The sequence below is a fragment of the Pongo pygmaeus genome, chromosome 15, assembly GCF_028885625.2.
Source record: "Pongo pygmaeus isolate AG05252 chromosome 15, NHGRI_mPonPyg2-v2.0_pri, whole genome shotgun sequence".
Lineage (NCBI taxonomy): Eukaryota > Metazoa > Chordata > Mammalia > Primates > Hominidae > Pongo > Pongo pygmaeus.
In genome coordinates this window covers 80,205,162-80,231,143 of record NC_072388.2, presented here as the reverse complement: position 1 = coordinate 80,231,143, position 25,982 = coordinate 80,205,162, and the positions used below count along the sequence as shown (strand labels likewise).

At 41.4% G+C, this 25,982-nt stretch overlaps 1 protein-coding gene and 1 pseudogene across 16 annotated transcripts in view; both read left to right on the top strand.

Annotated features, from left to right (window-relative positions):
• Nucleotides 1-22,034, top strand: part of STON2 (stonin 2) — a 174,080-nt gene extending 152,046 nt beyond the window's left edge. For 8 of the 16 annotated variants that reach the window (XM_054449625.2, XM_054449620.2, XM_063651945.1 and 5 more), the window contains 2 exons: nucleotides 4,074-5,912; nucleotides 11,946-14,344. In XM_054449625.2, coding sequence (XP_054305600.2) covers nucleotides 4,074-5,912; nucleotides 11,946-12,253 — 2,147 coding nt within the window. In that variant the 3' untranslated portion in view covers nucleotides 12,254-14,344. Of the gene's footprint in view, nucleotides 1-4,073; nucleotides 5,913-11,945 lie in introns of all 16 variants that reach the window. The other 8 variants (XM_063651949.1, XM_054449627.2, XM_063651947.1 and 5 more) reach the window with 3 other exon arrangements.
• A 467-nt stretch (nucleotides 22,035-22,501) lies between these two features.
• Nucleotides 22,502-23,201, top strand: LOC129012366 (uracil-DNA glycosylase-like; annotated as a pseudogene).
• The last annotated feature ends 2,781 nt before the right edge of the window (nucleotides 23,202-25,982 follow it).

The window sequence follows — 25,982 nt, the reverse complement described above, 5'->3', positions numbered from 1 at the left end:
CAGTCATAATTGTCTTGGGAAAGATCTAACTGCTGCTTTCTCAATACAGACTATAGCTAAGCAGTTTGTTTCCTTTCTCTAAGGTTAATTAGTAGTAATAATAAAGAGATGTTTTGAACTTTTATTATAATGCTATGTTGCTTTATTTTGAAGCAACATTGCAGTTTTTGAAAGAAAGAATACAGATTTCGAATTTTTAAATCACCTCTTATCCCATGAGAGATTTGTTTTCACATCAAAATATTACGAGATTATTATATTCCAAAGCTTCCTAATACATACATACTTTCTATAATGACACATTATCATTCTAGTAGTAGTAGTAGTAAGAACAGCCTACAGCTACTGAGCATTTATTATTTGTCTGGTAGGATTTAATATTTCCCTAATTTAACTGAGATAGAGGGAAATTTAAGACTTGCCTAGAATCACATATCTAAAAAGCTGCAGGTATGGAATTGAAACCCAGGCAATTTGACTGCAGATTTTAGGTGCTTCTTGTTATTCACACAATATGTCCTAGTCAACTTCCGTGTGAATTAACATACATCAAGAGCATCATCTTGACAGCTACATGGAATTTCATTTTAAGGGTATAACAACTGATGTAACTAGTCTCCCATTGTTGGGCATTCAGGTTTTTTCATGTTTTTCTGTGATAGAAGCATTGCTGTAATAAACATCACTGTGTACATCGTTGCATGCTTGTCCTGTTATTTCCTTAGGATAAACTCTTAGAATGTATTTCTTACAGTTCTCGGATTTCTTTAAATAAATTATTTCATAGAAAAACAAAATCTCAATTTCAGAAATTTTACCTATGCCCTGCTACCATCCCAGAGAATAAGTTTTAAAAATACATGCAATTATGGGACATGAAACTGCCAAAGGAAAGATAATTTTGTAACAAAGTCTTTTGATATTTTTTAATGACTGTCAGAAAGAAAATAGAATCCCTAGAAATTAATTGAATTCAAACATTTCCCTTCAAATTTAAAGACACTCATTTAGTTTGTATTATAACTCTAATGCTTCAAAACTGTTTAGGACTTGGTGTGATTTAAACTAACTTGGTTTGAAAAGGAATTTATTGTAAGAAAATGATCTTCAGTAGGGACAAAGGCCTTTTTTTCTCTTTTCATTTTTGGCTTAGAAGATGAGAAGGGCTGTTTTGAGGACAAGCTTCCCAACAGAAGGGAATCCTTTGGCAGCAAGTGTAAACAGCTTTGGCAGAAAGCCACCCTCCAAAGAAAAAGGACTTCAGCTTGTTTTAAACTACAGAGTGAGCTCCAAGACAAAAAGGATAACCCTGATGCCAGGGGTGGGCCAATAGAGATTGTTTGGGTGGAAACACTACATCACAAAGGCTCTCTAGAGCTGCCTCATTAGAAATTGATGAGTTTTGAGATGTACCCCTTTCCCAGTTCTCTAGACAGGATCAATTACCATTCCAAGGAAGTGATTATATTTCACTCAGGACTACAATGTTCCTTTTAGACTTTGTTACCAAAATGATAAATAAAATATAAATACTGTAAGTGTAGGTTGTTTCCTGACTGTTTTCCCTTCGATTTTCAGAAAATTAATCACTTATACAAAACTGGATTCATGCTTAATTTGAAGGAGATTCTCATCTTTAATTTAAAAATGCTTTAGAATCCTTTTTAGTCACTGTAGATAAAGAAAACGCTTTTTGCTCATTATGTTTCTGGGGGTATGGATATGTGTATATGTATATGCATACTCGTGTTTAGCCTACATTTTCTTTTCTTTTTTCTTTATCTTTTCTTTTTTTTTTTGAGACAGAGTTTCGCTCTATCACTGAGGCTGGAATGCAGTAGCGCCATCTCGGCTCACTGCAACCTCTGCCTCCCAGGTTCAAGCACTTCTCCTGACTCAGCCTCCCGAATAGCTAGGATTACAGGCTTGTGCCACCACGCCCAGCTAATTTTTGTATTTTTAGTAGAGACAGGGTTTCACCATTTTGGCCAGGCTGGTCTTGAACTCCTGACCTCAAGTGATCTGCCTGCCTCAGCCTCCCAAAGTGCTGCGATTACAGGTGTGAGCCACCATGCCCGGCCTAGCCTACATTTTCAAACTTATGTTTTCATTTGAGAGAATTGCTATCTGTTTGAATAAATTACTTGGAAAGATGGATGACAAGCCAGCATCCCATCCTTGTATAATTGCATGTGCAATTATGTGCGGCATTGCTGATGGGTGTGGTTGGATGTGATATGCATGAAGGTGTAGTGAGGTGGTCAGAAAACTCAGTCATTTGAGTATCCATTTCCCTTTGATTCCAAACAACTGGCCATAGAAACAGTGGGTAGGATGGTAGCAGAGATCCCCTATACACATTCCTGCAGAGACGTAGAGAATGGAAGAGCTACTCTAAAGCAAAGTTTCTTTTCTTACTTATTTAATCAAAAAACCTTATTGAGTACCTACTATATGCACACATTTGTTGTCTGTGCTGTTCCTTCACCAGAATTCATTCCTCCTTGCTAAAAGCCTCATTTCCCCTCCCTTCCCACAGCCCCAGCAGATACCCACGGTCCTTAGGTTACTGAAAAAGTTTAGATCTTTCCCTCATCGAACCCAAGTCCTGTATCTCCTTCCTTGAAGGCCCTGCTAAAGTGGAGTTTTATTTGTAATAACCTTTTTATCATAAAAAATAAACTTCAAGATGGAAAAATACTTCAGAGAAAAAAAGGAGATTATATCATGAGCATTTCCTCCTGATATACTGCCTACTTGTAAACATTTTAGTGGGTGGGTATTATTTTATTGTAGGCTTCAATTTCTTAACACTCACCCAATTGTTGAATATTTAAAATATTTTTCCCTGTTATAAATAATGCCAAAATGGACATCTCTGTTCTTCAAACTTGGTTCATAATTTAGATTTATTTTCTTAGGGTAGAATTACTAAGTTATTGTTTATGAACATGTGTTAAGATCCTTAATATAAATTGCCCAATCTCTTTTCAGAGCATTTGTTGCAACTTACAGTTTCATTAAGCATTCACTTTGTGCTCCTATTATGGCACCTTTACCCTCATTGAGCACTAAAATCTTTCAAAATCTTCACTGATTTTTTTTTTTCATTTTTCATTTTTGAGACAGAGTCTCGCTCTGTTGCCCAGGCTGGAGTACAGTGGCGCGATCTCCGCTGACTGCAATCTCTGCCTCCTGGGTTCAAGTGATTCTCCTGCCTCAGCCTCCCAAGTAGCTGGGATAACAGGTGACCGCCACTACGCCCAGCTAATTTTTTTGTACTTTTAGTAGACACTGGGTTTCACCACGTTGGCCAGGCTGGTCCCGAATTCCTGACCTCGTGATTTGCCCACCTTGGCCTCCCAAAGTGCTGGGATTACAGGCATGAGCCACCATGCCCGGCCATTTTTCTTATTACTAGTGAGATTGGATATTTTTCACATACTTACTAGACATTTTTTAGTTTCTCTTTCATGAGTTGTCTATGTTCTTTACTCAGACTTCTCTTGGGGTTTTTGTGTTTTTCTTATTCACATGTATAAACTTACTGAATATTAAGAAGGTTAACTGTTTGTCTTTAATATTTATTCATTATGTTTAGGCTAAAATCCCTTCAAGAATATTATTTATAATCATATTATCACTTACAGATGATAACTTGTTTTTTTTCAGTGAGATGAGCTTATATCATTTTATATAGGAGATGGCTTTCAATGTTTAAAAATTAAGAATACATTCCTTAAAGCTAAGTACAGAAAACATCTATTCCTGAAGCTTTTATAAAATAAGGAAGAGTATATAAATTGCAAGAGAACTTGGTACTACCAGTCAATACTTCTGTATTGATATAGCCATTGTGTTCTTATTGCACTTAATGCGATAGCTCCTCTGGGGTGCTCATTACAAAAATGTGAGATCTATGCCCAGACTAAGCACTTGAAACAGGTAATGAGCTGCTTTGGAATATACTGGATTCCAGTTAAAATTCTAGTAATCCCTCATTCCCATACTTCAGTTTTCCTTACCTCTAGAGCCCCTGAGCAGTAGCTCATATGTTCTCCTTTTCCTTTTAGACAATTCCTCCTCGCTTCAAGAAGATGAAGAAGTAGAGATGGAGGCCATCAGCTGGCAGGCCAGCAGTCCAGCCATGAATGGGCACCCTGCCCCTCCAGTGACCTCTGCTCGTTTTCCCAGCTGGGTCACCTTTGATGACAATGAAGTCAGCTGCCCTTTACCACCAGTCACCTCTTCTCTGAAGCCAAATACACCACCAAGTGCATCTGTGATCCCAGATGTACCTTATAATTCAATGGGATCATTTAAGAAGAGGGACCGTCCCAAGAGCACTTTGATGAACTTCTCCAAAGTTCAGAAGCTGGACATTTCCTCTTTAAACCGCATGCCTTCTGTAACTGAAGCTCCACCTTGGAGGGCAACCAACCCTTTCCTGAATGAGACTCTGCAGGATGTACAGCCCTCCCCTATCAACCCTTTCAGTGCTTTCTTTGAGGAGCAGGAGAGGCGCTCCCAAAACAGTTCCATTTCCAGTACCACTGGCAAAAGCCAAAGAGATTCCCTCATTGTCATCTACCAGGATGCCATCAGTTTTGATGATTCAAGCAAAACCCAGTCACACTCTGATGCTGTTGAAAAACTCAAACAACTCCAAATTGATGACCCTGATCACTTTGGCAGTGCAGCTCTACCTGATGATGACCCAATAGCCTGGATTGAACTAGATGCTCACCCGCCTGGATCAGCATGGTCCCAGCCTCGTGACGGGTGGCCAATGATGTTGAGGATCCCTGAGAAGAAAAACATCATGTCCTCCAGGCACTGGGGACCGATCTACGTCAAACTGACAGACACTGGTTACCTGCAGCTGTATTATGAGCAGGGCCTAGAAAAACCATTCCGTGAGTTCAAGCTAGAGATCTGTCATGAGATTTCAGAACCCCGGCTTCAAAACTATGATGAGAATGGCAGAATCCACAGCTTGCGGATAGACCGTGTCACCTATAAAGAGAAGAAGAAATACCAGCCCAAACCTGCTGTGGCCCACACAGCAGAGAGGGAACAGGTGATTAAGCTGGGCACTACCAATTACGATGACTTCCTGAGTTTCATCCATGCAGTTCAGGACCGTCTCATGGATCTGCCAGTGTTGTCAATGGACTTGAGCACAGTTGGCCTCAACTACCTTGAAGAGGAGATTACAGTGGATGTCAGAGATGAATTCTCTGGCATTGTGAGCAAAGGAGACAACCAGATTCTCCAGCACCATGTCTTGACACGGATCCACATCCTGAGTTTCCTGTCTGGGCTCGCAGAGTGCCGCCTGGGCCTCAATGACATCCTCGTCAAAGGGAATGAAATAGTTTTGAGGCAGGACATCATGCCCACCACCACCACAAAGTGGATCAAGCTCCATGAGTGCCGTTTCCACGGGTGTGTGGATGAGGATGTTTTCCACAACTCACGGGTCATTCTGTTCAACCCTTTGGATGCGTGCCGGTTTGAGCTAATGCGGTTCAGGACAGTGTTTGCTGAGAAGACCTTGCCTTTCACACTCAGGACGGCCGCAAGTGTCAATGGGGCAGAGGTGGAGGTGCAGAGCTGGCTGAGGATGTCAACTGGCTTCTCCGCCAATCGTGACCCCCTCACTCAGGTTCCCTGTGAGAATGTGATGATCCGTTACCCTGTGCCCAGTGAGTGGGTGAAAAACTTCCGCAGGGAAAGTGTCCTGGGGGAAAAGTCTTTGAAAGCCAAAGTGAACCGGGGGGCAAGTTTTGGCTCCACTAGTGTTTCTGGCTCTGAGCCTGTCATGAGAGTAACTCTGGGAACTGCCAAGTACGAGCATGCCTTCAACTCCATTGTGTGGAGGATAAACCGACTGCCCGACAAAAACTCAGGTGGGTGGTGGTTCCTCTTCTGTGAAAACAAACATACAGTTGTGAAAAAGCTGAGATCAAAGTTCCACATCCTCTATGAAGTGCTTGTTTTTGCTGTGTGATGGGAGTGGTGATGGAGGGGAAGTGGGACCAGAAAAGTAAAAATAATTGAGCAAGGTAAGTAATGCGTATAGTGACCCAGTTCACTCTGTCTTTTCACCCGCTCATTATCACACATCTTCCATAAAACTAGGGATTATTCTTCTCAGCTGAGCTGCTAAGCAGCTTTTCAGGGCAGCTTCTGAATTTATATTCTTTGGGGACTCATTAACGTATTAGCTGTGGTGCTGGAAGTGATTCATTTCTAGATGGCTTCTGAAGAGACATCTTTCTCACACTGCCCTCGATGTAGGTAAAAGGGCCAGTTTATGGCCAGTCATGGACAATACACTGAGAGGTTAATTTTATGACTCCAGCTACCCTGTGCAAGGCCTGTTAGTCATAATATCTCACGTTCAGACTTTGGCTCTGGGACTGGGGGATGGGAAAGAAAAGTGGCCTTCAATCAGACTGAAGATCCAGCTAGGACATGAATTTCTAAAAGGGCCAGAATTCTAGCAGACAAAATATAAAGAAAAGAATGTTTTATTTAGACAAACAAAAAAATGCTTACCAGCCCTAGCTGGGCTGCTCACAGCTATCAGGGATGCTTTTGTGCTTGAGTGAGTCCAGAAGGCAATTACTTCCCCCGTGGGTCCTGTGAGATTTAGTGAAATGACAAAATGAGGGAGCAGTCAAACCAGCACTAATACACATATTTCTTAGAGTATGTCTGGGTGACCCCAGTGGTAGGCAGCAAGCCCATGATCTTGTAAGCCTTTAAACCCCTTCTTTTCTTGTTTAGAATACATTCTGCCCATCTGTTAACAAAAGTGGATACACTAGCTGAGCAAAAAGAATAAGGTTTGGAAAAACTCTTGATTGAAATGGCTTTCTCTTATGTGGCTATCCTTTCTTCCATTCTCAGTATAAATCCTAGCAGTGTGTTCAGAGTCTTCCTCTCCCGCTCTGAGTGTGGAGTGGCTGTATTATTATTTCCTAAGTATAATGCAAAGTGATGGCAGACGGCAATGTGATCGGGCCAGCTCCCCAGGCAATCCAGGGAGTGGACACACACCAGGGCATTCTGTATCAGACACTGGGTGTAGCTGTGCAAACTGAAGAGACAATTGGACCTCTGTGTTTGAGGCTGGATTTGCTACTCCCTACTTCTAAACTGACAGAATTTTTAAAACCAAGTGTTCCTCTCTGTGCCTGCTTATTGATTTCCCCTGAAATCAGCACTGTCTTCTGCTGGTGGTAGCACTGTAACTTCTACCGTATCCACGGGGCCCCTCTAAATTGACAGAGGAAGAAAGAAAACCCTGAACTCTCCTTTGACACGGAAGCCCTTGGAAAGAGACAACCATGGAATTACCGGATTTTCAAGCTGGAAGGGACCTTGGATAACTTAGTCAAGTTATTTATAGATGAGAAAATTAAGGTCGGGAAGGTGATGTGACGTATCTAGAGAGTCATGCAGTCACATCCAGGGTCTTTTTCTTAATATATCACCGGTGCCTCCTGGTAGATGAAGCCAGATAGACACAAATATTGAAATAATTTCCACGAGAAGAACAGATATTTGCAGTTTTTCCAGTGTGTACAAACATATCTATTTGTTTCAAAGTGATTTCTCCCAAACATTTAAAAGTACTGCATGCAGGTTTTTTTTTTTTATTATTATAAGCAACAAAGACTTATTGGCTACCTTAAGCAACAAAACAAATTATTGGATGGGATAGCTCAGAGACCTGAGGAAAAGACTGATCAAGAAGACTTTAGAAAGACAGCACTAGAGTAGCTCTGGTCATAGAGACTAATGGATGTCTCCTCAGCATGTAGCCTTAGGACAAATCATCACAGACTATTTTTTGTTCTTGTTTTTTTTGTTTGTTTATTTGTTTTGAAATGAAGTCTTGCTGTGTTGCCCAGGCTGAAGTGCAGTGGCACGATCTCGGCTCACTGCAACTTCCACCTCCTGGATTCAAGTGATTCTCCTGCATCAGTCTCCTGAGTAGCTAAATTTTTGTATTTTTAGTAGAGACAGGTTTTCACCATGTTGGCCAGACTGGTCTCAAACTCCTGACCTCAGGTGATCCGCCTGCCTCATACTCCCGAAGTGCTGGGATTACAGGCCTGAGGCACCGCACCCGTCCCTATTTTTTGTTCTTTTACAACTTGGCTCAAGAGACTAGGGGAGAGGAGTGCCTTTTGACTGACGTGACCACCAAGACAACATGTAGCACTGGGGAAGATTACTTCCCAAAAGGAGAGAAAGAAAAAGACTGCTACCAGAAGAGAGGGAGGATGGATACAGGACAGGGAAAAAGCAAAACCAGGCCTTCAGCAAACACTCTCCTTAATGATTCCCAGTGGAGAGTGTTCTGTTGGCTCAAGGGCAAGTAAATGCAGCTTATATGCTGTTTTACGTATCTGTTTCCAGATTGCTGGAACCTCGTTTGTGGAAGATTTTTGAAATATGGCACAGCATAAAGATATCTGTTGATGTTTCTTACTTAAATCCTCACAGCCTTGCCCCATTACTGCTTTTGCTGTCATGGTTATATAACAATATTTTCAATAGTGAAACCCCAAAAAGAGGCTTCTTATACTTCTCTAGCCAATGGTATGTTTCCATACCAGTTCGGGAAATAGACAGCACCCTTTTTTGGAAACTTGAGGTGTATAGGATGTGAATTCCAGGCAGAATGTAAGTTCTCACTCATTGCTGGTATTCACTGTGCCCAGCTCCTGTCCTCCCTTGCAGTGTTCCATCCGGGAACCCAGAGAATTGATGGTTATCTTATAGTAATAGCCCTTTCCTGGGCTCTGCTGTCCAGGTGTTTAGACAGCCCTGGGAAGGTGCTTTGTACAGGTTATTTTTCGTAATCCTTAACCTTCTTTAAGGAAGCTAGGGCTCAGCTGAGGTCAAAGGCCCCACTGGCTGGAAGCCTACCTCTCCTCACACGTTCCTGCCTACAGTGGCCCTGCATTCCCAGGCCCCAGTGGGCAGGGCAGTCAAACCCCAGGCAGCAGAGGCCAGCAGGTCAGCACCCTTGTGTTGCTGGCATCCCTAGCCTACAGCCACAGCAGGCTTGTCCCAGTCCCAGCCACCAAGAGATCAAGCAGCTACCTTTGAATTCCAACGTGACTCCCGCCGGTGGGGCCCAGCCCAGCCTGGCCCAGCCCAGCCCAGCCACCTACGTGGGCAGCTCCCCTCTCTGAGCTCTCCAAGGACCCCTCCCACCTTCATCCCAAGAGTTTTTCTTAATCTTAGAAGGCACCAAAACAAGTCCTGCTGCTTCCACAGATCATCTGCCAGGAAATAAAACATTTTGTCCTGCGTAAGTGGCTTTCTTTGCAGGAATCCCCCTTCTCATTAGACCAGGTGAAGGGAAAGCAGTCCCAATATGTTCATCCTTGTATGGGAAATTTTAAAAATCTGAATTTTTTGTTGAATTTTCTCAGCCTCATCAAGGAAAGTGACAGAATGTGTGGACTTATTAATGCATTACTATGAATTAAACCATAATAGCTTTCAAAATTGAACTTCCTTAACTGTCCACCACCTTTACCCATCTGAGAGTTGATGTTAGGATTCTAGTAAAGAATGCTGCTTGCAGAATTTGCTATGAGTACACTTTGGTGGAGTAAAAGGAGGGAATCAGTTGTGTAGAAAGGAAAGATTTCTCCATATTCCAGCAATGTGCAAAATAAGTGTAATTAGATTAAAAGAGTTGTCCAAGTTGCTATTAAATTAAGAGATGCATCTGTATGCTTTGTTGTGATCTAATTTCACAGCAAGATATTGAGAAGAATTTAGGACACAGTTTGAAGGCAGAGTCATCTCTGAATCTTATTTCCAGCTCTACCACTTAACGGCTGTGTGACCTCGGGCAATTTACTTAACCCTCTCAGAGAAACCTAATTTTTTTCATCTATAAAATAGGGTTATTAATATCTAGTTCATTCAGAATGAAATGAGATAATGCTTTTAAGGGCTTAGCGCAGTATCTGGCCTGTAATAAATGTCCCATAAATGATAGCTGTATAATTACATATGTGGCACACAATTTAAAAACATTGAGAGGATTCATTTTCAATTACTTTAATTTTTACTGTTATATGTATCTTACTTAAATTCTTTTCCTAAAATCAGTGCAAATTTTTCAGTATTCCAAAGCATTACTCTTTAGAAATAACCACTGAAATATGTTACGTTTGTGAAACAGAGCAAAACAAATACTTCACTATCTAATGTTTTCCTTGGAGAGCGGGTGTGTATGTCCTCACTCTCTGAGATTGAAAAGTCCTAGCCAGACCAATAAAGAACATTGGAATTGTTTGTTTGTGGAAACTGGGATAACTAAGGGGCTGTTTCAGTTACATAATTAAGGCAAAGTCATTTCATGTTGTTTATCTATAGCTAGTTGCTATATGGGGGTTCTTACAGCTCAATCCCCCTCTACTCCTGTCACCCTGCAAACTTGGTCTTGTGTTTTGGGGACCATGAGGTTATGACTCAGACAAAGTGGTTAAGAACACTCTGGAGTCAGACTGCTAGGTTCAGTTGTTTTGTTTTTTTGTTTTTTTTTTTTTTTGAGACGGAGTCTCACTCTGTCCCCCAGGCTGGAGTGCAGTGGCGCAATCTCGGCTCACCACAAGCTCTGCCTCCCGGGTTCACGCCATTCTCCTGCCTCAGCCTCCCGAGTAGCTGGGACTACAGGCACCTGCCACCACGCCTGGCTAATTTTTTTGTATTTTTAGTAGAGACGGGATTTCACTGTGTTAGCCAGGATGGTCTCGATCTCCTGACCTCGTGATCCGCCCGCCTCAGCCTGCCGCTAGGTTCAGTTTTTAGCTCTGCCACTTTCTAGCTGTGACTGTGGGTAACTCATTTTACCTCCCTAAGCCTTAGCTTCCTCGACTATAAAATGAAGGTAACATTCTGACCTCAAAGGATCGTACTGAAGACTCAAAGAGAGAATCTGTGTAAAAGATTTAACATACAACAAGGCATAGGGTGCTTCAGTGTTTCTTGTATGGCAGATGAATGACAATGATGTTTCAGTGGTTATAGTCACAGAAGTAAGTTCTCTTTTTCCTCAAAAATCTCAATAACAATTCTCAAGTGAAAATCAAACCCAAAGTTTGCCATCACGAGTATAATGGAATTACCCATAGATGTATAGAATTAAGGAGCAGCAAGGGACTGTGCCGGCATTGACCAGCCCACCCTGTTGTACTTCTCCCTCTTTATCCCTTGTACCCTAATCTCCCCACTTTACAAAGGAGGAATTGAGGCCTGGAGAGTATAAAGGACTTGAGGGCAGGAGCTCTGCTGCTTGGTAGGGGAGCTGGAAGTCCAACCCAGGTGGTCTGCTGGTTGGTGTTTTGTCCAGTGTACCATATGCTTCCCTAATATCTATGTGCTATTTATAAAGTCCTTGTCATTTACATATATCATTCACCCACAAAAGCATGCCAAAAGCATTTTGAAAATATGAAATACTATTAAGAAAATCAATTCATTCTTCAAAGGAAAGCAATGATTTGCTCCAGGAAGCTGTCACTGATATTTTATCAGGTGCTAAGTGCTGATCCCTTCCATTCCATTCTTCACATCCTTATCCCTTATTTCTTAGTGTTGGGGCTGTGTTCACATATCACTCTCACTTGAGCAGGCAGGATGGCCCCTGTTTCTCAGGCCTTGGGTTTTATTGCTAGGATACCAGGTTGCTAGAATCTGATGGAGTTATATCAAGGGGCTGAGGCACACAGGAGTGTGAATTCTGCTGAGCCCGGCAGATCCTCGTGCTCAACACTAGACCCTCTGAAAGGCTGCCAGGTGCCGAGCCCACAGGCCTCCTTTATTACTGAAGTGGCTCCTTTGGCTGCTCCTTCTACTTTCTCCCCAAATAATCTGATCTCTCGATTGTCTTTCTTTCATAGCTTCCGGTCACCCACACTGTTTCTTTTGCCACCTTGAACTCGGCTCTGACCGGGAAGTGCCTTCCAGATTTGCCAATCACGTGAATGTCGAGTTCAGCATGCCCACAACTTCTGCCTCCAAAGCCAGCGTGAGATCTATGTCTGTAGAAGACAAGACTGACGTCAGGAAGTGGGTCAATTATTCTGCACACTACAGCTACCAGGTAGCCTTGGGAAGCATCTGGCTAATGCTTCCAACTCCATTTGTTCACCCCACTACCCTCCCCCTCTTATTCCTTTTAGCCATGCTTGCTATGTTCGCCTGGTAACCTCTTACTGCCTTAGAGGAAGTTCACTATACATAGCTGTGGATGTGTCTGCTCTGATTTAAATGCATAATCTGGCTAGTGGATGAGAGAAAGGTTGGAGAAAAATAAAGAGGCTCATCAAAGAGAATATAATGTCTTTCTGTCATTATGAGCAATGACAACAAAAAGAATAATGGGGGCCAGGCACAGTGGCTCACACCTGTAATCCCAGCACTTTGGGAGGTGGAGGTGGGCTGATTACTTGAGTTCAGGAGTTGAAGACCAGCCTGGCCAACATGGCGAAACCCCATCTCTATAAAAAGTACAAAATTAGCCAGGCATAGTGGCATGTGCGTGTATTCCAGCTACTCAGGAGACTGAGGTGGGAGGATCACTTGAGTCTGGGAGGTTGAGCTGCAGTGAGCCGTGATTGCACCACTGTACTCCAGCCTGAGTGACAGAGCAAGACTGTGTCTCAAAAAAAGAAAAAGAGTAATGGGGTAAAGGAGTTGTTATTATTCGTTTGCAGTATAATTTATGTCACAGAGTAGTGAGCTTGGAAATGGAGGGGAGAAAATGCTATCCCAAAGCATATGCTTCAGTTAGAGTTGATGAAGTGGACCTGAACAAAGTTAGGACACACATGACCTGGGTACTGGGCTGTAACAGGACAAAACTCAAAAACCAAGCAAATGTTTATAATAGTAACAGGGTCAGGGCTATGGAAGGAATCATGAAAGTTGGAGTTTTCTGACATAAATAGAAAGCGATACTTTCCTGGGGAGTTGGAAATTCAATAGGAGATTAAATGCCAACGATTGGAAAGGGAGTTTGTTAAAGAAGGATTTTGCAAAGTGGTTTTCTATTTATAATAATATCCTTGGATTTATATGGTGATTTATTGTTCCTCTAAATGTTTCCTTAGTTGTGTGGGCTAAAATACTTAACTACCAAAAGGAACAAACACTCCATCTTGTGGCTAGGAAAAAAATAGCACCTCCCTCAAACCTGACTGTTGTGTGTTGAATCATTACCCTGTAGGTCAAGCGTCATAAATATCCAAAGTGGTGCTGTGAGGAGCAACCTGAACCCTGAGCTCAAAGAATTCCTTGCCTGAGCTATCAAAGATTTCGGTTGAGATGTATTACTTTCAAAGATTAATACTGCGAAAGTATTTTGCAGAAGATATGGTAGAACTGTAAACATTCCAGTATTTATCAGTTTGGAGGTTTTCTAAAGAGAGAAAGTATTGGAGGTGGCTAGGTGCTGTGGCTCATGGCTGTAATCCCAGACCTTTGGGAGGCCAAGGCAGGTGGATCATTTGAGGTCAGGAATTCAAGACCAGCCTGGCCAATATGGTGAAACCCTGTCCCCACTAAAAATTCAAAAATTAGCCAGGCATGGTGGTGTGTGCCTGTAATCTTAGTTACTCTGGAGGCTGAGGCAGGAGAATCACTTGAGCCCGGGAAGTGGAGGTTGCGGTGAGCTGTGAGCCAAGATTGTGCCAGTGCAGTCCGATCTGGATAACAGAATGAGACCCTGTCTCAAAAAAAAAAAAAAAAAAAAAAAGTATTGAGGGGGTACAAACAGTCAATTACAAAGGAATTAATTCATTGGATAAATCTTTGTCGATTGCCCACTGTATTCCTACGTTATTGCATAAAATATTGAACAAGATCCTGCCCCTGTCTTGTGGAGCCCATGGTATAGTGGAGCCAGACAGGTGTGCAAGATACAGTGGAAATATTCACAGAGAGAAGTACCTAAGTCTACTTAATAAGTCAAAAATAGCTTCACAGAAGGGGTGACCTTTGACCAAATGTACAAGGCAAAGAATAAGAATTTTCCTGGTGGACCATGAGGGAAAGGGAATTACAGACCAATTAAAGAACATGTGCAAAGAGAGAGACATGATATACTCAGGGCCAGTAGCTCCAATGTGGCTAACGCCCAAAATGTTAGCAAAATTATAAGAAATCTCAAAGTACCTATGGAGTTTTGGTTTATTTATTTATTTGCATGCTTTTTCTCTTCTTTTTGATCTTTATCTCCAACTTCTATTCTTGGCAGGTGGAAATTGAGCAAAAAAAGAGTTTGAAGCCGGACTTTGAAGGAGATGAAATGGAAAATCCCAAGGAGTGTGGAGTGCAGTGACAAAGCCTTGCGGCAAGGAATCCTGATCCCAGAGTCATGATAGGGTGTCTTCCTGAGTCATGATAGGGTGTCTTCCTGAGTAGCTGAAGTTTCAGTCAATACCTGCTGTGGCCACTCCATGTTGGGAATAGTGTACCAGATCTTCCTGTTTGTAGTTACTTGTATTTTACCAGGAAACCCTGAGAATGGTGGCTTTTGGAGAGGCTCTTTGATTCTGATCATGCCTAAAGCACGTGGTTCACCTGACTGTTGGAGCTTACTGTATAATTAAGCCTCCTTGTCTTGTCTCTGCTTATCTCACAGCACTGGTATGTGGTTTGTTGTGACTGTTACAGTCAGGAAAAGAACCTCCCACATCAGTGTTAGCACGATTCCCTTCTGATGTTCATCTGTCACTCGCATAAGTTTCTGGAAAAGGCAGTCATGAGAAGTTAATTAAGAATCCATCTCTTTTACTCTGTCTAGAAAAGGTTCAGAAAAGGTGCAAAACGAATTTCCTCTTTGGGTCTTACTAGACCTTTCTGAAGTGTCTCCATTCTTTAAATGTTAAGCTTCCCAAGACATTTCCCTCCAGGCTCTAAATTGTTTAGATTGGAACACTTTTTCCATCTCTTTAGGGTTTCAGTCACAGGATTTGCTATCCTGAGTCACAATAGACAATGGAAAAAGGCACAATAGGAGACTTTTTAATTCTGTGAATGGACCCACATTCTGCAAAATGGCTGTTGAGGGGAAGGCAAAATTAAGCTTAGTTTTCTTCATTCTGGAGAAAAGAGACATTAAATATAAGATGATGTTCAGTTCAAGAGGTAGATTCAATCTCAGTGAATTCCCAAATTCACACTGAAAAATACAGTCCACTTCTGATTCCTGAAACAAATATATATAATACCTGAGGCATTTGTAAGGGGCGTTTGGGAGTTCTTTTTATACCTCATGACCAACAGACAGTTGCATGTCCCTTTAACCCAACTTTATAGGAAATTTAAGCTGCAAAGATAATTTTTAAAGCTGTTTTAAAATTAAGCTTGAATGAGCTTTCCCCCAAAATTCAGAGTTTGATAATCACAGTATTGTATTGGATTGAAAAGGTATCTCTAGGGTAGAGACATGGAAAAGCCATATTTTTCTAATGTTGGGAACATTATATCCTGATTCCAAGAGTCAGAACGCTCACTCCATCTTCTTTTTCTTCATCTGTTTCTGGGACAATTAATCTTCTTTTCCTTCATTTGTTCCTACTCACCTCTGCTTCTTATTTGTATCTTAGTGTTTTCTCCCATGAAGAATACAATGGGGGGACAGAAAGCACACTTTATTGGATTTGTAGATGACGCAGAAATGAACAATATCTCCAGTTTTTGGCTGATGGATTCAAGATTAATGTATTCAATGAACAATCATTGGAGCTAAATATGTATTGACACTGGGATATAGAAATAGTTACAGTATTTTGAAATATCTGAACTAAGACTGAAAGTAAAAGGATGATTGAATAGGCATTAATGAGAAACCCCTATATTCTGCGTTTTTAAAATGCAACCCTCTAAGTACAGAGTGGAGTGTGTGTTTGTGGATGTGTGTGTTTACGTGTGTGGTGTTGATGGGAACGGTGTTAGGAAGACCTGGTTTCACAGTAGTTTATAGAGAAATATTTCCTTACAGAAATGGAGGTTCAGTGTTGAATCAGAAATATATCATGGCTATTCACAAAGCTAATGTATTCAGCTGGTGTTAATAAAAGCCTTATATGCTTTTATTAACCCTCCATCTAGTCCATATCTAAATGGAGGGTTGAGTTCAATTATGGGTATCATATTTTAAGAGAGACATTAATAAGTTGATTGTGTCCACAGGCAGGTGACCAGGGTTGTAAAGAGTCTGATGATGCAAGAACAAGGGAGTAGCTTCCCTGAAGGAACAGAAGGTATAGCTGGAAAGGGAGTGCAGACAAGGAGGGAATGATACAGTAGCTGCCTAGAAATTTCTGTTGAGCTATAAAAAGGAAGAGGAATTAGATTTATTCTGTGTAGCTTCAAAGGGCAAAAATAAGAACAAAGAGGAACTTTACAGGTGACAAATGTTTGCTTCAATATAAGGAAGAATTTTCTAATAAGAGTTGTTCTAAAGAGGAATAGACTCAAGTTAGTAAAATTTCCTGTTCCTGTGAATGCCCAACGGTTAAAATAACCACCTATCCCACGTGCTGTGAAAGGGAATCTTACATTGGATTTGGTCTATATGTCTACCAAGATTCCTTCTAAATATAGGTTTAGTCTCAAGAGTAATAAGACTCTCTAACTTCATTTGTCTTTTTCTTCATAAGTGGTTTTTCATGCTCTTTGAAATACAGTGGAGTTCCTTTGAGGTTTTTGTCAAGGAATTTCAAAGCGTATCTCTTCCCCTGTTGTACTAAAGGCTTTTGAGATTAATTCCTCATAGAACATCTAAATGGTTTGGAGAGTTGGCAAGGGAAATGAAGCTCATCCCAGCACCTTCCTTAGTCACTCAGGCTTAGCACTCCGTCAAGATCTCTGCCTCATCTGCTAGCATCACATGTGGATTGCTTGTTGGAGCTTATTTCCACCCCCATGGTAAATTCTCATTTCCTGTGTACATGCACCTGGACTTTTTTTTTTTTTTTTACCAAGAGTTGGGAAAAATCCCTTCTATGCTATCTATATTCTGCAAACAAATTATTATTATTATTATTATTGAGACAGAGTATTATTATTATTATTATTATTATTATTATTATTGAGACAAAGTTTTGCTCTTGTCACCCAGGCTGGAGTGCAATGGCGTGATCTCGGCTCATTGCAACCTCTGCCTTCCAAATCTCCTGCCTCAGCCTCCTGAGTAGCTGGGATTACAGGCGCCCGCCACCATGCACCACTAATTTTTGTATTTTTAGTAGAGATGGGGTTTCACCATGTTGGCCAGGCTGGTCTCAAATGCCTGACCTCAGGTGATAAGCCTGCCTCAGTCTCCCAAAGCTCTGGGATTACAGGCGTGAGCCACCATGCTGGACCCACAAATTATTATTAATTTTTAAAAACCTAACATCTTAATTTCATCAAATTTGTTTTCCCTCTACTGTTTTTAGGAAACTGATTATGGGTAGCATTTAGGGGTTTGGGGATACTACTACTATATATTTTTAGACATAATGAGTGTTTTACTAGGTTTAAATAACTTCTATAGAAAACACAAGTGGGCAAATTAACTATGTAATAACCTACATAGAAAACAGTTGGGCAAATTACCTGTGGATATGCAGATTCTACTTTTGCCACCCTGGACCTGGACTTTTCATTTTTTTTTTTTGTGGTCACAAATAATCTTTGTTAATAATGTGAAAATATTAAAAATGAATTCATTTTACCAGTACATAGTATTACTCTTAGAACATAAATTAGATATCACATGGTATCAAGAGCTGTGCTTTCTTTTGAGTCTAGGGCCTGCTTTTTGACTTTACAGCAAAAAGATAAGAAATGTACTCATGACATGTCAGACAAGACAATGTGAGGCACTTTGTGGGGAGACCATTAGATGATCCCCCTTGCCTGCTCTTGCAGACATAGTACTAGTTATTCCTTATCAAAAGTTTGCATTTCATTCATATTAAATATTATCTGGACAGTTTCATTTTTTCTATTTGGCTCTTCCCTTACTGTGCCTTCCTGCATTATTGGCAGAGTTCATAATCCTTGAGAACATTGTTTGATTTAAAATATTTTTTATTTGAAATGAGACTGATTTCTATTCAAATCCAGTGGCTGGGAGTAAGTTTATTTCCCTAGAAACTTATGTTTCTGAGAAATGGGATCCATGAAAGCAAGGACTGTATATAATTTTTTGTGTTTCCAACACCTAGCACAAAGCTTGGAATATAATAGGGTTCAGCCACCTTAAATGCTTGCCGGTAGGGCAAACGTATACTCATGAAATAAAGGAAAATGAGTATGTATTCAATAAATGTTTGCTGAAAGAATACTGACCCTGAGACTGGAAGGCTCCTTAACCCTTACTTATCATCAAATACTCATAATAAAGCCAGCAAGCATGCTTTTATTTCCTGAAGGACTTAAATAATTTTGCTTTCCTTTTACTCCTGCCTCCAGAGTCAAGTAATAAAACCTGTCAGCACTTAGGCACTTAATATGCTGCTGAATTTGAACTACAATGTACCTCATTCACATTGAAAAACATTTTTGTGCCCCAAAGCATAGTAGCATAGATGCTGTCCATATTCACGGTGATTAATTGCTTTGTTCCTGCAAGTCAAACAGATCTATGAGCCTGAGCCTTGCCCATTTCAATGGTCAGTAGGAAAATAAAGCATTTGATAGAGTGCACAACCAGGCTTCATGCAGTAGGTCTTTGTTCTTCCAGCACTAACCGCTGACCATTACTGTGCATTTATTTTGTCACTACAGTAAGATGGCGGTCTGAGATAGTAAGGTCAAAATTTGTGAGATAAAATCATGATTTCAGAGGTGATATATATTTCACCATAAGTTTAGTGGTGGGAAAACAGAATGAGCTGAAGTTTTTTCTTAAAAGCCTTGGGAATATTAAATTGGTTTAAGTAGGAAGCACTACCATCCAGCCTGCTTATAGAAATTCTCCCAGTTGGAGTGGTAACTTTAACTCTTCTAAAAATGAGGATTATATGTTAATTCCAGCATATCTAGACCTTAGTCAGGGATGTCCAATCTTTTGGCTTCCCTGGGCCACATAGGAAGAATTGTCTTGGGTCACACATAAAATACACTAACAACAGCTGATGAGCTTTAAAAACGTGGCCAAAAAATAGCATTTTCTTTTTTTTTCTTTTTTTGAGACGGCGTCTCAGTCTGTCACCCAGGCTAGAGTGCAGTGGCATGACATCGGCTCACTGCAACCTCCGTCTCCCGGGTTCAAGTGATTCTCCTGCCTCTACCTCCCGAGTGGCTGGGACTATAGGCATGCGCCACCACGCCTGGCTAATTTTTGTATTTTTAGTGGAGATGGGATTTCACTATGTTGGCCAGCTGGTCTTGAATTTCTGAGCTCAGGTGATCCACCCGCCTTAGCCTCCCAGAGTGCTAGGATAACTGGCCTGAGCCACCGCGCCTGGCCAAAATAGCATAATATTTTAAGAAAGTTTACGAATTTGTCTTGGGCCACATTCAAAACCATCATGGGCCAAGGGTTGGACAAGCTAGCCTTAGGTCATGTCCAGAATGCAATTTAACAGGAATTTCAAACAAAACTAACAAAAAATTAAATCCACAAAAAAATATCATTTGGTAAATGCACTGTCTCACACACTTTACTACCAAGTCCCATTCAAAAACCATGACGACTCTTTACATAAAATTAGGGCATTCTCACCAAGTTTCTAAAGATGATTTCTAAACATTACCAAGGTCTAAGTGCTAATTCCCCACAAACCACCATTTCTTATCTTGTTTAAATGAGACTGGCTTTAGATATCATGACTCATATTTATGTGTTTAAGGAATTAAATGTGAAGGAGATGTATAAGGCAACCACCAATGTAGAAAACAAATGTATGTATTAGTAATATTCTCCCGTGTATTAACTAAAACAAGAATGTGAGATTTTTACATTTCTTCTAGTGTGCCTTAGCAAATCTGCTGGAGAAAGTCTAGTTGTTTTGAGAATTGAAAAAAAAAATGTCTCTCTCAACCTGGCAATTCTAAGCCTGTAAAGGCAGAAACTATCCACAGTAATGAGTTTGGTAGTGCCTGGAGAGAGGCAAATGATCATTGGATGTAACAAAAGCTATAAGAGAACAGACTAAAAAAAGAATTTCAATATGAAAAAGTAAAATCTAGAGAGATGACAAATCAGCATTGGATACCAAGCCTCAAAATACTTGAACTAGAAGCCATCTCTTAAAAGTAAGAAGCTCTAGGAAAAATAAAGATCGCACAGTAAAAAGGGATAGACGGCAGGATTAATTCAACTCAACAAATATTTATCAAATGTCTTACTCTGGTCAGGTGCTGTGTTAGCAGCCAGCTTCCCTAAAGGGAGGAAAGGCTAGACACGAGGACATTGAGGATTGTTTATTTAAAGTCACTCATAGGCATGCCCTAATGGATTTATTAAGGAGAAATTGGGGTTTCTCTGAATCTTTAAAGGACATAGCCATGGAGACAATCACTATGTTAAGTAAGTTGCTGTTTTCCCAATTGGGCTTCAGTTTCCTGAGACAAAAAAGTGAGGAAGTTGGATTAATTGTTTCTTCAAGTTCTTTCCAGCTCTAAAGTTATGGGTTATTTTACAAAATATCTGTTGGTGCCACCTTTCAGTGACTCTTCGTATGTTTATAAGAACCAAGAAATTTAAATTTTGAAGATTGGAAAAATCACCTGGTCCATCTTTTTCCTTTTCACATCTCTCTTTTTTTTTTTTTTTTATCATTTCCCCAGACGACAGAAACAGACAACCTTCCAAATCCTCTACACTGCAGTTGCTGCTTCCACACATAGATTTAAAAAGAGGATCGGAGAGGGTGGTGAAGATCAGGTGGAATGCTTCTTTGGAAGTTCCACCGGCATCATCTATCAGAACAATGGTGTGAGCGTGAAGAGGCACAGACAGGTCTCCAAAATAGATGTTAGGATTTGGGTGCTACCTGACACAGAAGTAGGTCTAACCCTCCAAGTACTGGGGATGCTAGGATAATCAATGAGGTCTATATATATATATATATGTCTTATGTCATTTTGTATAAAATATGAAAATTGAAGGAGGACACTCAGTAAACATCCTGGGACTATTTGTAAGTTATGGCAAAACCAGATGAGAGAAAAGGGACAGTCCCCTCTGCATCCTCATTGTCTCTTAGTAACATCAAATTGTAGTTAAAAAAATATTTTAAACGATGTACAAGCTACAAAATAGCATCTCTTTCGTGGTATGTTTGAGTGTGTAATTTTAGTTTCTTTTCTGGTTGTACTTGTGGTAGTCAGATGTGTTGGATTGATTCCAACTGGACAGAGTAAGGAATTCCAGCATCCTCTTCCTGCTTGTTCGTGTTCCCCCACAGATCAAACCCTCAATTCTAGTTGGGGATGCTGTCTAGCCCCACACTGTGACTGAAGCCTTAAGCACTGTTGCGCCTCCATGTGCTTTGGATCAGCAACCCCAGTGGTATTCTACCAGAGCATTCTGGGAAAGCAGATGTATAGTCAGGTCCCAACAGCAAACTGTTGGGTGTGAGAGTTCTAAAGTATAGGGGTGAGGGATGAGAGGGATATGAACTCCTCTGACCTTAAGCCAGCATTCATTTAACTTTTATGTCTACTTGATGAGAACCTGGAGAAAACTACCATATTCAAGAGATTAATCAAAATCAGTGTTGTAGCCAGGCGGTGACAGAGAAGCACCATTCCTCACCCTCCATTCTTGTAATGTCTGTACTAAATTTCAGTGCATCAGGATGGATGAACCCAAAATCCAGTGAATGATTCAGCTGATCCAAGCCTTGCATTTTCCATCATTCATCATCCGTTCTCATTCAGTGTAACCTCTTGCACTATTGTGGTTAATTTTATGTAAAACTAGTTTATGTTTTTTTTTTAATATGTGCCTATGTAATAAAGTCTACACACTGGCTATCTCTGTAGAGGTGAGGTTTTGTTTTTAGTTATTCTACTGATTATATCCTTTTTTGAGCTAGGAAAATGAATTATTAATAAAAAAAATTTTGAACAAAGTGTCACTATGCCAAATTTAATGAAGTCAGACATATGAAAATTAATGCTTATTAATATAAGGCCAATCACCCAGCTTATATGGTTAGTGATCATAAGCTGACAAATTAACAAATGACCTGTTTAATTATCCTAGTTAAATTTGTCATAGATATAATTTAGTCAATTCAAGATAGGTTGGCCGGACCCAGTGGCTCACGCCTGTAATCCCAGTGCTTTGGGAGGCTGAAGTGGGTGGATCACAAGGTCAAGAGATCGAGACCATCCTGGCCAACATGGTAAAACCCCATCTCTACTAAAAATACAAAATTACCCGGGTGTGGTGGTGCATACCTGTAATCCCAGCTACTCAGGAGGTTGAGGCAGGAGAATCGCTTGAACCCGGGAGGCGGATGTTGCAGTGAGCCGATGTCGTGCCCACAACGTACCTGTGGTCTTTGGTGAGAGTTGGAAGAAACACCTCAATGGAGAGTTCGGAAAACTATATTCTATAAAACGAATGGGATTTGTTGCAGAAGAAAGAAAACATTACACTGTTTATACTCCCCAACACCAAGTCTTCACCTGGACCCAGATGTATGACATAGGAGGTGTGGAGGTTGTCATCCTGGGACAGGATCCATATCACAGACCCTATCAAGCTCACGAAGCTGCTTTAGTGTCCAAAGACCTGTGCGATCTCTGCCTAGTTTGGAAAACATGTATAAAGCGCTGCCTACAGACAGATGGTTTTGATCATCCTGGCCATGGAGATTTATCTGGGTGGGCCAAACAAGGTGTTCTATTCACCGTCTTCACTGTGCAGCTCCATCAAGCCAATTCTCCTGAGAGAGGCTGGGAGCATTTGCCAATGCAGTTGTGTCCTGGCTAAATCTGAACTGAATGGCCTTGTCTTCTTGCTCTGGGCTCTTAGAATGAGGGCGGTGCCACTGATAGGAGGTGGCACTGTGTACTGCAGGTGGCTCATCTCTTCTGGTTGTTGGTGTATAGAGAGTTCTTTGGATGTAGACACTTATTCCAAGACCAATGAGCTGCTGCAGAAGTCCAGCCAGAAGCTCACAGACTAGAAGGAGCTGTGATCCTCAACTGATGGGTGGTCTGTTGCCATTGGTGGTTTTTGAGAAGCTGCTGTTAAAGTATTTGTCATTTATGAAGTCGAATTGAAAATTTCTGAATTGATTCTTAAGTACTTTGTGTAAGGGGGCAAAGCTTCCATTAAAACAGCCATGAAGTAGGCTGCCCAGGAATGGCAGCTTTATCCAGCCAGATACAGCAAAGGCTACTTTGTGACCAAATGTCTTTCTCTGCAACATGGCTTCAGTCCAAAATATGCAGACTTCTCAGAAGACAGGTGAGGTCAAATATTCACTTGGCTGTCTTCGCCACCTTTACTTTTATGTTTAAGGGGGGAGATTGCACTTTTTGGTACAGCCCTAGTATTGTACCTGCTGCTACTAGGTTTTGCCTGGTTAGACTTCCAGTTACAAGGTGTTCGGGTGTTTTTGCTTAGAAAGGAACCCTTTTCAATGCCGGGTGTGGTGGCGCACGCCTGTAATCCCAGCACTTTGGGAGGCCGAGGCAGGCGGATCATGAGGTCAGGAGATCGAGACCATCCTGGCTAACATGGTGAAAACCCATCTCTACTAAAAAAGAAAATACAAAAAATTAGCTGGTTGTGGTGGTGGGCGCCTGTAGTCCCACCTACTCGGGAGGCTGAGGCAGGAGAATGGCGTGAACCTGGGAGGCGGAGCTTGCAGTGAGCCAAGATCGTGCCACTGCACTCCAGCCTGGGGGACACAGCGAGACTCCGTCTCAAAAAAAAAAAAAAAAAAAGAGGAACCCTTTTCCCAGCCTGGCTGGCATTCCAGTCCCAGCCAGGCACACTGCCCCCTTGATCATTTAAGGAGTCCTCAGGCCCCTCCATAAAGGAAGCATGAGGATGTTCTGCAGATTTCCAGAAATCTAGCCCAGAAATCAGGGCTCAATGTCCTGATTGTAGGGGAGGTGAAGTTTCCTAAGGAATAGTCCGTGGTACGAGCCTTAACATATAGACAGGGGCTGAGAAAAGTGACCTGGGTCTTGTTATTCTTCGGTTGTTTTATGGAATAAGCAGTGGAATTTGAACAAGGAAGAAGAGAAAAGGCATTTTTCTTAAATGCGGGGGTGAGCTTCTCCTAGAGTTATCTTGAGTTGGGGTTTTTAAGGCAGCACGAACTGCCAAATGCTGTTTTTTTGTGGACTGCAATCACTTTGCGATATTTTTTCGGCAACACTGAAAAGTTTTAGTTTTTTAAAAAAATACTTATGCAAATATGTATATATTTTCGCAATTCGTTTTCTATCTTATTTTATTTTTTTTGAGACAGAGTCTCTCTCTGTTGCCCAGGCCAGAGTGCAGTAGCGCGATCTCGGCTCACTGCAACCTCCGCCTCCCAGGTTCAAGCGATTCTCCTGCCTCAGCCTCCCAAGTAGCTGGGATTACAGGTGCACACTACCATGCCTGGCTAATTTTTGTATTTTTAGTAGAGACAGGGTTTCACCATGTTGGCCAGGCTGGTCTCAAACTCCTGACCTCAGGTGATCCACCCACCTCGGCCTCCCAAAATGCTGGGATTACAGGCGTGAGCCACTGCCCCCAGCCTCCAATTCGTTTTTTAGGAGACAGTCTTTATTGTTCTTGTACCTCCATCCTTGATCTTGTTACTGATGCTGTTTTGCTGTTAGCTGGGTTAGAGTTAATCCTGTGCTAGTTTGGTAATAAAAGACTGTTGAAGTTTTTTGTTTTTTTTTTAACTGAATATCAGACATTATTCTTTCTTCTACTTCTAAAAATTTTTTCAAGACAGAGTCTCGCTGTGTCACCCAGGATGTAGTGAAGTGGCATGATCACAGCTCACTTCAGCCTTGACCTCCTGGGCTCAAGTAACCCTGCCACCTCAGACTCCCAAGTAGATGGGACTACAGGTGACATCTGGCTAATTTTAATTTTTATTATGGTAGAGAAGGGGATCTTACTATGTTGCCCAGGCTGGTCTCAAACTCCTGGGCTCAAGCAATCCTCCCACCTTGGCCTCCCAAAGTACTGGGACTACAGACGCGAGCCACCATGCCCAGCCCCATTCCTCCTCCTCAAGTTCACTGACCATACTTTATAGAGAAAATCCTTTTCAAACATCTTTCTCCTTTGATCCTAGCCTGAGTAAATGGGCTAACTCCTCAAGTTCCAGACCATTGTCTCTTTAACTGCCAGAGGAAAACTGAAAACTCTTCTGAAAATCTCATCTTTAATGGGGATTAAATTCTAAAGTCAACACTATTGAAAATAACATAGATTGCCCATAAAGTAGACTAATGGAGTCTTCCTTAATGAAAGTTGCTCTATTTTTTAGTAACGTTCTCACAAGGCTATAAAGAACTACCTGAGGTCAGGCACAGTGGCTCATGCCTATAATCCCAGTACTTTGGGAGGCTGGGGTGGGCAGATTGCTTGAGGCCAGGAGTTCAAGACCAGCCTGGCCAACCCATGTCTACTAAAAATACAAAAACTAGCTGGGTGTGGTGGCACGTGCCTGTAATCCCAGCTACTCAGGAGGCTGAGGCACAAGAATCACTTGAACCCAGGAGGCAGAGATTGCAGTGAGCCAAGATCATGCCACTGCACTCCAGCCTGGGTGAGAGTGAGACTCCATCTCAAAAAACAGAACCACCTGAGACTGGGTAATTTATAAAGAAAAAAGGTTTAATTGACTCACAGTTCAGCAGACTGTATGGAAGCATGGCTGGGAGGCCTCAGGAAACTTACAATCTTACAATCATGGCAGAAGGCAAAGAGGAAGCAAGCATGTCTTAGCATGGTAGAG